This window comes from Anas platyrhynchos, chromosome Z, assembly GCF_047663525.1.
Source record: "Anas platyrhynchos isolate ZD024472 breed Pekin duck chromosome Z, IASCAAS_PekinDuck_T2T, whole genome shotgun sequence".
Taxonomy (NCBI): Eukaryota; Metazoa; Chordata; class Aves; order Anseriformes; family Anatidae; genus Anas; species Anas platyrhynchos.
In genome coordinates this window covers 84,775,241-84,787,634 of record NC_092621.1, presented here as the reverse complement: position 1 = coordinate 84,787,634, position 12,394 = coordinate 84,775,241, and the positions used below count along the sequence as shown (strand labels likewise).

Genomic DNA, 12,394 nt, shown 5'->3' with positions numbered 1-12,394 from the left:
AGCATCCCCTTTCAGCTGTCAGAGCTGTTTTCCCACCCCCTGACCAGGCTGTCATGTACAGTGGTAGAGGACAGGACAAGGGGACCGGCAGGATTCCCTCAGCCACCCCTCACACAGATCAGCTCCACATCCATGAGGGACACCAGAAGGCTATGTCTAACAACATCTACAATACTGAGATTTTGACTTAAAATCCAAATACTGTTTAGTTTAACACTTGGAACAAAGCACATATGGACATAAGCCAACCAAAGTAATTTTTATGCAGTCACTTGGAGTCATGCACTGTGTACATATGAAGTGCTGATGCTCTCCGCCCTCTGATAATCAAACAATGTATGGAATTATTACTTCACTTTCACCTGCCATCCTGAGGAGGTAGCCTATTTACACACAATTATATACTTTCTAGGAAGATCAGACCGGTTCCTTAAAGAGCTCATGCTTAAGATATGAGAAGGGACCCTATTTTAAAAACTCCCTTCAACAGCTCCTGTCTGTCTGTACTTCCAAGCTTTAGATCTTCTAGCCTATACAAATAAATTAATAAATAAAACAATTTGCTTAGCAAGCTAAGTTGTTCTGGGAAGGTATGCATGACTTGCTCCTTTACATCCCCACATAGGTGAGAGAGATTGCTTTTTCTTTGAGCTTTTTGTCCTTTTTTCCCTGCTCATCTTTTGTTACAATGCCAAAGAAATGTATGTACACGGTAAAAAAAATCCATAACCAATCTGGTAGGCAGCAGCAGCTCCTGCTCCACAGTAAGAAAATAGCTAAGATATAACCACAGTAAGAAAATAGCTAAGATATAACCTAAGTTAGATTTTAAATTTAACCAGATGACTTCATAACACTTCCTTATAGTTGTTGGAAAATTTAATTGGTCCAAAATATTTTGCAACTTTACTGCCTGAGGACAACATTCATAATCACAACATCTTTAAAAAAAATCTATGCCAAAATAAATGAAGAAGTAACATAAGCAACAAAGTTTACCCTGAGATCTTCACTACGCTCTACAGTGCACAAAAACATCAGAACACTATTGTTTCATAGACACACCTTCATCTTCCAACTCAAAGGGCAGTCATAAGCTATAAAGTAACTGACCTAAGCACCAAGCAAAAAACTGAAGGCGTAACTGCATTCTCAGCCTGCACTTGCAAAAATCAGAACTCAGCTAAAGGTCTTGCTTCAAGACATTCCTTCCAAACCCCACGAGTCCCTTCGGTTCAAAGATGTTGCACAGCATCTCAGAGGTCTGCAGTGACGACGCATGCAATAACTGGGTAAGAAGGGAAGTCTACTTGCAACATTCTCAGCTGAAGTCAACTATGCTGATAGGAATCCGACCCTCGGTTTCAATTAAAATTGGGAAATAGACATATCTTTGACACTGTTAAGAAAACTGCCAGTTGGAAAGGGGCGTATCAGGGAGCTACATACAAGCATTGAGAAATGAATGGAATGGACAGGTGAAAGATATATGCTCCTTACAGTCATCACATTCTGCTTTATACACACCAACCAGAAAAAAAAAAAAAAAAAAAAGTAAAACAGGCGCTGAATTTCTTATGTGTCTTTTTGTCTCTTTCATTTCTGCTCCACTTCCTCGTCTTTTAGACCATCTTTCAGATGTTAGATTTGCAGGCAGAAACTGCCCTGTGTGACAGGTGTACAGCGGACACGGGTGAACACCAGTCTCACGCAGAGGACAGCCAGCGACATTCTGGTGCCAGTAGCTATGAGTGCTGACTTCCCACACAGCACGTGGGGGAGCGGCTTCCCTACCTGAACAAGGCTGGGAAGCAAGGTTGGTAGCAAGGTTGTCCTTGTATCTTTCTGTACCCTGGATTCAACAGCTTTAATGTCCCTGCTGTCCCTTAGTGCAGCCACTCCCAAACTTTCCTATTTCTGACCCTCCGTTAGCGTCACCACACTGTCCCGATCTGACTTAATGCGATGAATGACACTTGAAAACATTACTGACCACGTAACCGAGTATAAAGTACAATCAGAAACTAAATTGATTCCTTTTACCTCTTTAAATGTTCAGGAAATAAACTGGTGTTTTCTTTTTCTAAACTGGTGTTTTCTGTAGAAGCTAGCTTACACGACGCATACTTTCTTTAAAGCTTTAGCAGAGCGCTGTTTTTTTGTTCACCACTCCACTGAAAGACCGACTGCTTCCTCATCGGAGCAGTAAGTTAAAAGACTTTTTAAAGCAACTACAGGACCCATAACGCTAACAAACAGTGACCCGAGCTGAGCTCTGCCACACGGAGCCATCAGAGAGCTGCGGCTCAATTATTCCTGGCACACCTCCGTCGGGTACCTGCAGTTCAGGAGCACATTTCCGAAAAAAATAAATAAATAAATAAAAATAATAAAAAAAAACGCACTCCCCTCGCCGCCCCCTGCTCCTCCCAGCCCAGCGGCCCCGATCCCGCTGCCCCGCATTTACCATGGCGTACCACCACCGAGCGAAAGCCATGGCGCTGCCGCTGCTCTGCTCCTCGCCTCGCCTCGCCCGGGCTCCGCGCCCCGCCCGCCGCCCCCAGCCCGGAGCCCGGAGCCCGGAGCCCGGAGCCGCCCGCGCCCCGCCCGCCGCCGGGCCCCGGGGCAGGGCGGCGGCCGCGGGGCTGGGGAGCGGCCGCGGGCAGCAGGCGGGGAGCCCCGGGGGGGGCAGCGGGCGAGTCGGGGTCTGGCCCCGCGGCTGCCCCCTTACCCCGCCGCCCCCTCCCCACTCACCGCCGCGGCGCCCTTAGGCCCCGGCTGCGACATGTCGGCGCTCGGCGAAGCCCGGCCCGCCTCTTCCTCCCCCTTTGGGCGGTGGCGGCGGGGGGCTCCGGCCGCCCCGGGGCGGGACGGGGCGGTGTGGACAGGCTCCGGGGGTGGTTTTTGGGGAGGGAGCGCTGAGAGCCCTCCTGGGCGCCGTTAACGCCCGCCCCGGGGGCTTGAGTCACCGACACTCGAGGCTCGGAGCCCCTCTCCCCACGGCCACCAGCCTGACAGGAATAATCTCAGACTGCCCAGAAACACGGTGCCCAAATCCGTCAGGGATTGCTCATGGTCACGCAAAGCTGCTGGAAGGTTGGCCATGACCAAGCGGCGCTGATGAAAGAGTGATAAATCCTCTGTGCGTGTGATACTGCGCCCAGAAGACTGGGATCACGTCCAAGTGACAGTGATAAAAAGTGATAAGGAACAGCGTGATCCTGCGCCTGGAGGAAAACATTTCTTGAAATGTTATGGCAAGAATGGTGTAAATAATACGATAAAGTCAACCTCCAGCAAGCGGGGGTTCAAAACACAATAGCTGCCTGTGAGCTGGTGTGCCTAGCTGTGTGTGGGGCCATGCGTGCTCACACACAGGTCGTGTACGTGAACCAGCATGTCTGGCCTGCCTGGGCTTCCCAGGTCTCGTCTGTGCACAGCTGGGGTAGAGGAAACGGGAAGATAAAGTATTCTTTGCCAGGTTTCCCAGATATAAGCTGGTTGGGTAGAACAGCAATTGGCCTGGACGAACTGCTCCAAAGCAGCATTATCAGCAGTTCCTAGTTCCTCTGCAGGTCATCTGCCTAAAATTTTAAGCACATAGCACTTGATTGAACTCTGCCTTGCATCTGACCATAGACATGTAAAGCAATTACACAGGGGTGTGGGAAAGGAATTTGCAGGTGGCTTTGCGCTGTTTCCCGCGTCCCTAAATTAGAGGTGATGAGGAAACAAGCGGTAGAAACAAAAACTTGAGCAAGGTTGAGATAAAGTAACTTGGCTACAGTGTTAAGGGTGAGCTTTGGGCAATGGCCAATTGCTGGCTGGCTCAAGGCATGTATCTGAGGGTCATACAGCCGACTGTATGACAGATTCAGGTGCACATGGTGCTACTGGGAAAGTACATGTAGTAGTGAAAAAGGGCAATAAATGTCTCCTGTTCAGGAGCCATCAGGAGCCCGTGTCTTTCATCCCTTCACAGGAGCGCCTTACAGGGTTCCACATCTAGACAAGGTGCTCCAGAAGAGACGAGGGCAAGAGACATATTCGCTGCATTATTTTTGCACGAGCCTTTTGTGTGGTGCTTTACCTGTGGTCACTGCAACAGGTCTGACAGAGAGTACTGCATTCCACAGCTGCAGGCAGAGGACCCTCCCTGCTGACACAGTGCTCTGGGAAGCATTTTGTCTGCTTCACCCCTTCTCTTGCTACGTGCCTTGTGGCAGCAGGCAAAGCTGTCAGTGACTGAAGTTGTGGAGTGTTATGGTAATAAGGCAGTAATGGTAAAAAACCTGATGACATTGTCTGGCGTCGTACTAGGTGCTGAAGGTTCTGCTGATCCTAAGCACCAGTCAAAAAGTTTACTTGTTTGGGTACAGTCTGGGTATTTGGGTGGAGGTGTTGCTAGTAATGATCCAAATCACTCTGATACTCGTTACCTTTAGTCATGAAAGAATGAGGCTTTCAGTATTGTACAAGTGTGCAATTTGAAAGTTATGTTTCTTTGTTTGTTTTCCTGTTGCATTTTCTAATTATTCCTTCACAGCATCGCCACTTGCCACGTGCAAGTGAGAAAACTCACGGATGCCTGCCAAGATTTTACATGGCACTGGTAGTTCTGCACAGGACTGATCAGAAACAGATAAAAGAGATGATGGGTAGCCCAGGAATATGGTTTGTTCAATGTATCTTAGCCAGAGCAAGAGCAGGCAGCCCCGTCAGGAGCACAAGTTCTTTACTGTGACAATGTGTAATGTAAACAAGTGTTTAAAAACCGTTAGTTTTATGTCTTTAGCAGCCATTGAGATATGCATTGTATGGACACATTTACATTAAATTCAAGGTATTGGCAGACTAAAACTGGAAATCAGAATCACAGATTCATGTTTCCCTACAATACTCAAAGAAAGGGCTGCAGTTAATGTCAAATGCCTATGAATAGAAAGGTTCTCAAACTTCTGAGGATGCAATGATTTTTTTTTTTTTGCCAATTATATGTTATTAATACATATTAATATTATTAATGTAACTTGTATAATATAATGTAACTTGCATAATTGCTGCAAGTTTACTAGTCATTCAACAAATTTACAAGTGAAATACATAATCTCTCATATAATTGGATATTAATCTGTGACAGTTTTAAAAAGGTACAGAAATCAGTATAAAAAACAGACAAGTTATTCACTTACCCACTTTCCTCCTCTTCTTCTGGTTGACCAAGCAACTCTTCTCGCAAGTTCTCTTTCTGTTCTCTTCTTCCAAAAAACGTAACATCTCTTTCTTATGGCCATTGCAGGATTTTCTTTCTTTATTTATTTTTCTTTCTTTTTTTTTTTTTTTTTCTTTTTCCACTGGATACTTGTAGTCCCACCCTGTCCTCAAACACTAAGTAACAAGGATGGACAACGTACATTTCATTTCTTCTTCTACTGCTTTTGTTCACAAAATGTTTGGTATATGGAAATTGGATTTTTCAGTTACAGACATCTTATCTGTTGATACAGGCAAATAGTATGCACTGTAAAGCAATCCTTGCATTTTAAAGCAATATTTCAAACTTTTATTACTGAAAAATTTATTTTTGTATATATTGATGCTCATATTTTTCTACACATCATAAATGTTCTCTTTTGTCATATAAATTCTATTGCCTTCTGTTCATTTAGTTTGGCTTGAAGATTTCCTTTTGGACTCCATCCCTCTGCTGAAAAGAAGATTGTTTTGCACAGGCAGAAGTCTTAAATCTTACACCAACCAAAATAACTATTAATTCCATAGCTTCCCTTGATTTATTATTATTATTATTATTATTATTATTATTATTATTATTATTATTATTATTATTATTATTATTATTATTATTGTTGTTGTTGTTGTTGTTGTTATTATTATTATTATTATTATTTTAAATCACAAAATGCTAATCTGGTCTTTAATTTAAAACAAACAAACAAGCAAAAAACTTTGAAATTAACTTTCAATAATCATTAGAACTGAATTTGGTTGATAGGTTCAAACGCTTTTATTTATTCAGTGGCTCGAAGCACATTACACTGAAATGAGAAAATCCCAAAGCTTAAGCAGAATGCATCGCATTGTCAATGAAAATAAATAATAAATAAATAAATAAATAAATATATGTTGTAAGCTTCATGACATAAGATTTTACATAAGATTTTATTCCACTGCCATGTGTTAGGTACTTTCTTTTTTCCACAGCCACTCTCTGGTGCACAAACCAAAGAGTGCAGTCATTTCTGGGAGTCAGCAGAGGTTCCAGGCAACTAAGGTAAGACCACCATATTCCCCAAATACTTCTAGCCATTGAATGGGAAACAGTTTGGGAATGCGTGTTTCAAGCCATTTATTTGTTTCAATATAAATTACTGAAATGCAGGCCTTTCTCTGGGTTTGATATAGATATGAACTGTACAAGGTTATAACTCTAAAGTGAGGTCCAAAAGGAAGTATGACGAGCAAGGCGTTACCCTAATGAATGTCAAACATTGCAACTATGCAGGAGTGGTTAACCTGCAGCTCATTTGTCTGCTGATTTTATTTAAAAAGACCTTTCCTGAGATGAATTATATTCTCTCAAGTGTAAAGCAAATTATAAAATTATTGCAAAATGTATGTCTTTGATGTTTCTGATCTTCTATAATCCTAGAGGAAGTTGGCTGAATGCTGTATTTGTACATATAAAAATGACCGCAGTCTCAGATTCTCAAATCTGAGATTACTTTATAACTAGAAACTACTCATAAGGAAGTCTGAGAGTACCATGTAATCTGAGATGAAAAAATTCCATGTGTTTAGAACTACCTTTTAAAGTATTTGTAGACCAGTAAGTCTTAAAATCAGTATAAAACCATGCTAGTGAAATCAAATACATGCCTTTTAAGCACAGTGTATGTTTTCACCATGCAGAATTTAACAAACTGTTTTTATTTGTGCCAATGCCTTATCTTGCAAATCATAAAATCCAGGTGAGAGTTTAAAGCTTTCATTTACTTCCTGGACATTTTCTGTCTTAATCTCCATTTGACATTGGAACAACGTCTTGGAAGGAAAGGAACTGACGTTTAATTCCACTCTGGACACAGTGTTTCCATCTTTCTAAGAAAAAAAAAAAAATACTCACTTCTAGATGAAATTCATCCTGAGGTTCTCGGTATTATTAGAGACTTAACAGAGGCAGGGTTATGAAAAACAGCAGTTTTCTGAAAACACATCCTGTAAAACAAGATGAAACGTTGTTTGCATTGGTTTGTAATGATGCAGTAAATCATTTCTGTGGGTGACTAGCCTTGGGCCATTCCAGGGTAACAAAGATAAGCTTTTAAGTGCCACCACATCATGATATATTTTGTCTTTTTTCTATCTATTTTGTTTTATGTTTTCCCTTTCTCACCTGCCTATGCACAGATCCATCTGCAATTACTGCTCAAGAAGCCCAAGACAGATGCAAGTAGAGTTTATAACTAATCCAAAAGCAAAAACAAAACCAACACTGGAATATTTTATATGTTGAATTTATAAATAGTGTATTTATACATAACATATATGTTTTTATATCTATGGTATATTTTTATACATATGTGTGTGTATGTATGTATATGTGTCTGCCTTGCAATGATTTTACACAATTCTATGATATAATGCACTAGAACACTAACCATGAATCCCAGGTAAAATAAAAGACTAATGACTGAATATCAAATAATAATCATTCACAGCAAAACAGCAGTGAAAGTTATAATTAATTTACACTAACTTATATAACAGAATATTAACCTTGATATGGAATTTTGACAGAAATCTTAGAGAATCTCTAAGGCCAGGCAGTGATCAGAAAAGGGAGAAAAACAGCTTTTCCACCTACCTCTGCTCTGTCTTCATAATGGACAGCCACAGCCTGAGCCCTTGCTCTGGTGTTGACTTGTAGCTACCAGGGATAGCAGCAGTTCAAGGTGGCCCTGACTCTTTCCGCACCACAAAAGGTGCTCATTTTTGTGGCTGGTCCTTGGGGCCTTGCAGGAGCATGCTGGTAGGAGGGCAGCCCTGCACGCACTGCACAAACTACCATTGGTTAGAAAACACAAAATTCTCTTTTTCAAACCCTGCTGAAAATATAAATATACATATATATTCTTCCTTCTAGCATTTTAAAAACGCTTCCTCAGTGCTGTGATGGCTGGGGGCTGATGCTCATTCTTACTTATTTTCTGCAGCTGACTGTGAAACAAGACGTTAGTAATTGCAAAAGTACTTCCATAATGCTTCTTTCTGCACTTGCGGCAGGCTATATAAAAACCTTGGGCAAACGAGAAATTCCTGTTGACAGGGAAGGAAATTATAATGCTGTGCTCTGTCTGTTCTTGTGAGTTGCAGCACACCTGTCCTTCTTGCAGGGATGCCGCACCTGCCATGGCAGCTTGTGAATCCCACAGGCTTTCATCTGTTCACAAGCCTTTCTGAGGAAGGGGGGGGGGGGGCTTTTGCCTTTGCTATTGTTAAACAGAGGCTCAGTGAGAAAGTCTAAGGTCACACAGGGTGCTTGTAGTGGACAAAGGCAGTGACCCTAAATTTTGTTTATGCACAGCGCTTTCCATCACACCACATTTCTGTTCTGATTATCAAGCTTAAAAACAGGGTTATATCAACAACGAAGAAAAACGTTGTTGTATAAGTTGCCCTCTCTGGCATGCAGACCATGAGAAACCTGTCATTTTCTTCTAAGTGTATGCTCTTTCATATGGGCATAGTTATCTGTGCAAAATGAATTAGTATGCAGACACACATTCATGCAAACATATACACATTTTACACACATGCACAAATAATCCACGTGTTACATTCTAGAGTAAGAAAAAGCAATCTTGTCAATTACATTTCTGATCAGATTTGGACTGTACTCCTGAAGACAGGAATGAGAGAAGACAATGCCACCCCTCAGGTGAGCACCGCACTGCTGAATCACCTCCTGCTGGCTGCATTGGGGTTAGTGCGTGTTGTCATGCATTTAACAGCCTTGTTACTCTCTGGTTTGTCTTGCACAAACTTGGATCTGGAAGTGAGATTAACATGATACAAGCTGCTTAATCAATTAATTAATATTAATCATCATGTCTCTGAAGCAGAGGTCTGCTTGCAGCATGACATTCCTGAATCAATCATGGCCATCTGACACTTTGCCATTACTGCCCTGATCCAATGTTTGCTGGGTTGCATAGTTTAAGCTCTTCTTCACTGGAGACTCTGCACTCTGTACAGGACTGAACCTCTCCTGTCCGAGTCTTTTCTTCTTTGTGTCTTTCAAAAAATAAAACAAAACAACAACAACAACAAAACCTACATAGCTTCCAGTCAAAACCACAGATAGGAAGATAGGAAGTCAAAGTAAAAAAATACATTTTATGGAAAACTGCAACAATGTTTTGTAGGATTTTTTTTTTCCTGTTTCAAAAGTGTGGGAAACAAGAAAATGGTATCGGTCTGAACAGAAATATGGGTAACGTGACAAATATTTCACAGTTGTGTGCTGTTTTGAAGGTGGTAAACACCTTTCACAATAGGAAAAAAAAAAAAGAGAGAGAGAGAGAGAAAGGAAAAGGAAAAGAAAAAGAAAAGGAAAAGGAAAAGGGAAAGGGAAAGAGAAAGGGAAAGGGAAAGGGAAAGGGAAAGGGAAAGGGAAAGGGAAAGGGAAAGGGAAAGGGAAAGGGAAAGGGAAAGGGAAAGGGAAAGGGAAAGGGAAAGGGAAAGGGAAAGGAAAAGGAAAAGGAAAAAGGAAAAGAAAAAGAAGGAAAGCACTAATGCTGAACACAATAAGAGGCAAGTGAGCACCTGGAAATAGGACTACGGTGCTCAGTGCAGGGAAAAGAAGCCCTCACTGTTTGCTGCATCCCTAAGTCTAGTTTCACTGTGTTTCAGTCACTAAAGAAGTCACTGCCCCCTTGGTAACTGATGACAGATGTTGTGTAGCTGTAGAATAGCACAACAACAAATCATTGATTCCCCCGAGTGGCCAAGCAGCGATGACTGGAAAAGAGCCTCTGCAGCATGTTGCTGCAGGGTAGCCCTGCTCGCAGTGGCAACCCTTCCAGCTCATGCTCCTGAGAGCAAATGTGGCACTAATGGTGCAGGAGCACAGAAAACTTCCTCACAGACTGCACCACTCCCTCCTGGGAGTACTTCTCCTTTCTAAGCCATGCATTAGTTTCACATTTGTGCTGCAATGTGCTGTGGGTGGCTGTCTCTTGCAGTGAGACCTGTTGCCATGTGTGCTCAGGACCAGGCTGCAGTACAGGAGTGCAAAGACTTGTTCTGCCATGAAACTGCTTAGGGCAGAAGTCCAGTATGAGTTAATTCCAGCTTATCTGCAAAACATTACAGAAGTAACAGAGCCCTGAGCACATCACAGAACCACAAATCCACATTTTCTATCCAGAATAACATGCTGCCCCTCTGAGCCAGGCTGCAGGAGACCAGCAGCCCAGCTGCCCAAGCTGCCACCGTGATTCCCTCCAAGCAGTATCCATCCAGAAAGCTGTATATAGATATTCAGATGCCCTTTGCTGCACAGCACAGGCTGCCCCAAGCCTCCCACGTGCATGTGACATGAGCTCCACTTGCAAATACACAGCAACTGCAGCAATGTGGTGGCTAGCACAGGCACTGGGTTTCTGATATGAGGTAGGAAGGAACTTATGTTCTGTACTCATCAGTGCTGGCACATCTGGGACACAGATAGCCCCAGAGCTGCAAAAAGAAAGCTGTTTCAATTAGCTGCAGGGTAGAAGAGCAGTAAAATCTGAGCAAAGTACTCTGCTTGAGGAAATGCATTTGTTTCATCCTGCACTACTTGAGATTACTTGGCCCAGGACAGCTGCACCCTGCCCAGGCTTGTTCTGCAGAAACCTGCCTGGCTGCCCCAGCCACCTCCCTGGCACAAGTGGTCCATCCATTCCTGTGCCTTTCCACATCCCAGGGTGTCCGGGTTACATCCCAATTTCCAGAGCAAGCAGCAGAGAAACCCCCTCGCAGCGGAGCTGTGCCAGACTGTGGGCTTGGGAAGCAAATCTCTCCCTCAGCCTTGTCTCTGCTGGATGGCAGAGCAGGAAGTTCTCCACTGGCTTCATACCTCTGCTGTGATTCAGAGTCTGCAGATGTCGGGTGACAAATCTGCTCTGCTCTGTGCTGGTGAGGCAGTAGGCCAACTGCAGAGCAGCACAGGGGGTGGAGCAATAAGCTCCGTGATTAGCAGATGTGGCAAAAACAATGGCCTCGAGTGAGAAAATAAATGTTCCCTGACAAAAGACCCTTAAAACTGACAATAGTTTTGCACTTTAGAAAACAAACAAACATACTTCTTGAGGGCAAGTGCACATGTCCTATTCCAGGCTCAGGGGAAAATGAAAATTTTCCTCTGCCACTTAAAATTTGGCATAACCAGAGGAAGTGCAGTCACTTTTTATTGCCAGGAACCTGCTTCAAAGCTTGTTGCAATAATAGTTTCCAACTGCCCCTGGTGAGTTTTAGATGAAGCTCAGAAAAACAGTATTTATGCAATACTGGTGCTTTTAGTGAGCTAGTTCCAGGTACCAGCACAAGTAAATGTTCCAAGGGAGAAGGCCTCAGGTAGGTGAAGAAATGCAAAGGAGCAATTTAAGTCAAGACATCCAAGTCCTGATTATCCCCCCTCCTTAGAGAATCAGGTTGGTGGGAAACCCTGAGCAAAGCACCACAGCATGTCTGGGCAAGTTTGGGGTTGTTCTGCCTCCCACTCTCCTCCCCACCACATGCACCCAGAGACCCGAAAAGCTACTGGCTACACCACAGCTCGTCCAGCAAATCCTAACCAGAGGTACCAGCCTTTATTGCCCTTGGCTGTCATGATTGCAGCCAAGCCCCTTCTAGATTTTGCCAGATATACTTCACTGCAGTGCTTTTCTTCTCTTTTTGGCTTACAGGGTGCTTAGAAATGTCCTGCAAGTAATGCAGGCCCTTCCAAGGCCCTTCCAAGGCACATATGGGCTTGCTTTACCTCATCTCCTAAATGCTTTGTGAATAGCCCCTGATCAGTAGCCTGGTCTCAGCTGCTCCCAGTTGAAACCCACTAGGAAGCAGAACAGTATGAACTAGTTGTCATGCAGTAGTTTGGTTAAATAATATTATTCAGTGCTTTTTTTTTTTTTTTTTTTTTTTTTTTTTTTTTTTTCTGATGTCATGATGCTATCTGGAAGTCTCAAGCACCCCTTGTAGTGAGAAATATTCAAAGATGGGAAGAATGATGAACTCTGAGGTATTTAAGCTGTAAGATCTACACAGTCCTTTCCAGTGCTCAAAAATGGCTCTGCACATCAGCTGCAAGATGATACTGGGTTTTGCTTGT

At 43.1% G+C, this 12,394-nt stretch overlaps 1 protein-coding gene and 1 long non-coding RNA gene across 17 annotated transcripts in view; both read right to left on the bottom strand.

Moving 5' to 3' along the window:
* CAST (calpastatin) overlaps positions 1-2,913 on the bottom strand; it is a 60,658-nt gene extending 57,745 nt beyond the window's left edge. For 6 of the 16 annotated variants that reach the window (XM_038170026.2, XM_038170028.2, XM_038170031.2 and 3 more), the window contains exon 1: positions 2,755-2,912. In XM_038170026.2, coding sequence (XP_038025954.2) covers positions 2,755-2,787 — 33 coding nt within the window. In that variant the 5' untranslated portion in view covers positions 2,788-2,912. Of the gene's footprint in view, positions 1-2,467; positions 2,718-2,754 lie in introns of those variants that run through there. The other 10 variants (XM_038170029.2, XM_038170027.2, XM_038170032.2 and 7 more) reach the window with 7 other exon arrangements.
* Positions 2,914-5,595: 2,682 nt separating this feature from the next.
* Positions 5,596-8,023, bottom strand: LOC140000828 (uncharacterized). Its single transcript, XR_011806055.1, has 3 exons — positions 7,886-8,023; positions 7,145-7,236; positions 5,596-5,707 (listed from the first exon to the last, which is right to left on the bottom strand). It is a non-coding gene; the product is annotated as an uncharacterized lncRNA (long non-coding RNA).
* Positions 8,024-12,394: the final 4,371 nt, after the last annotated feature.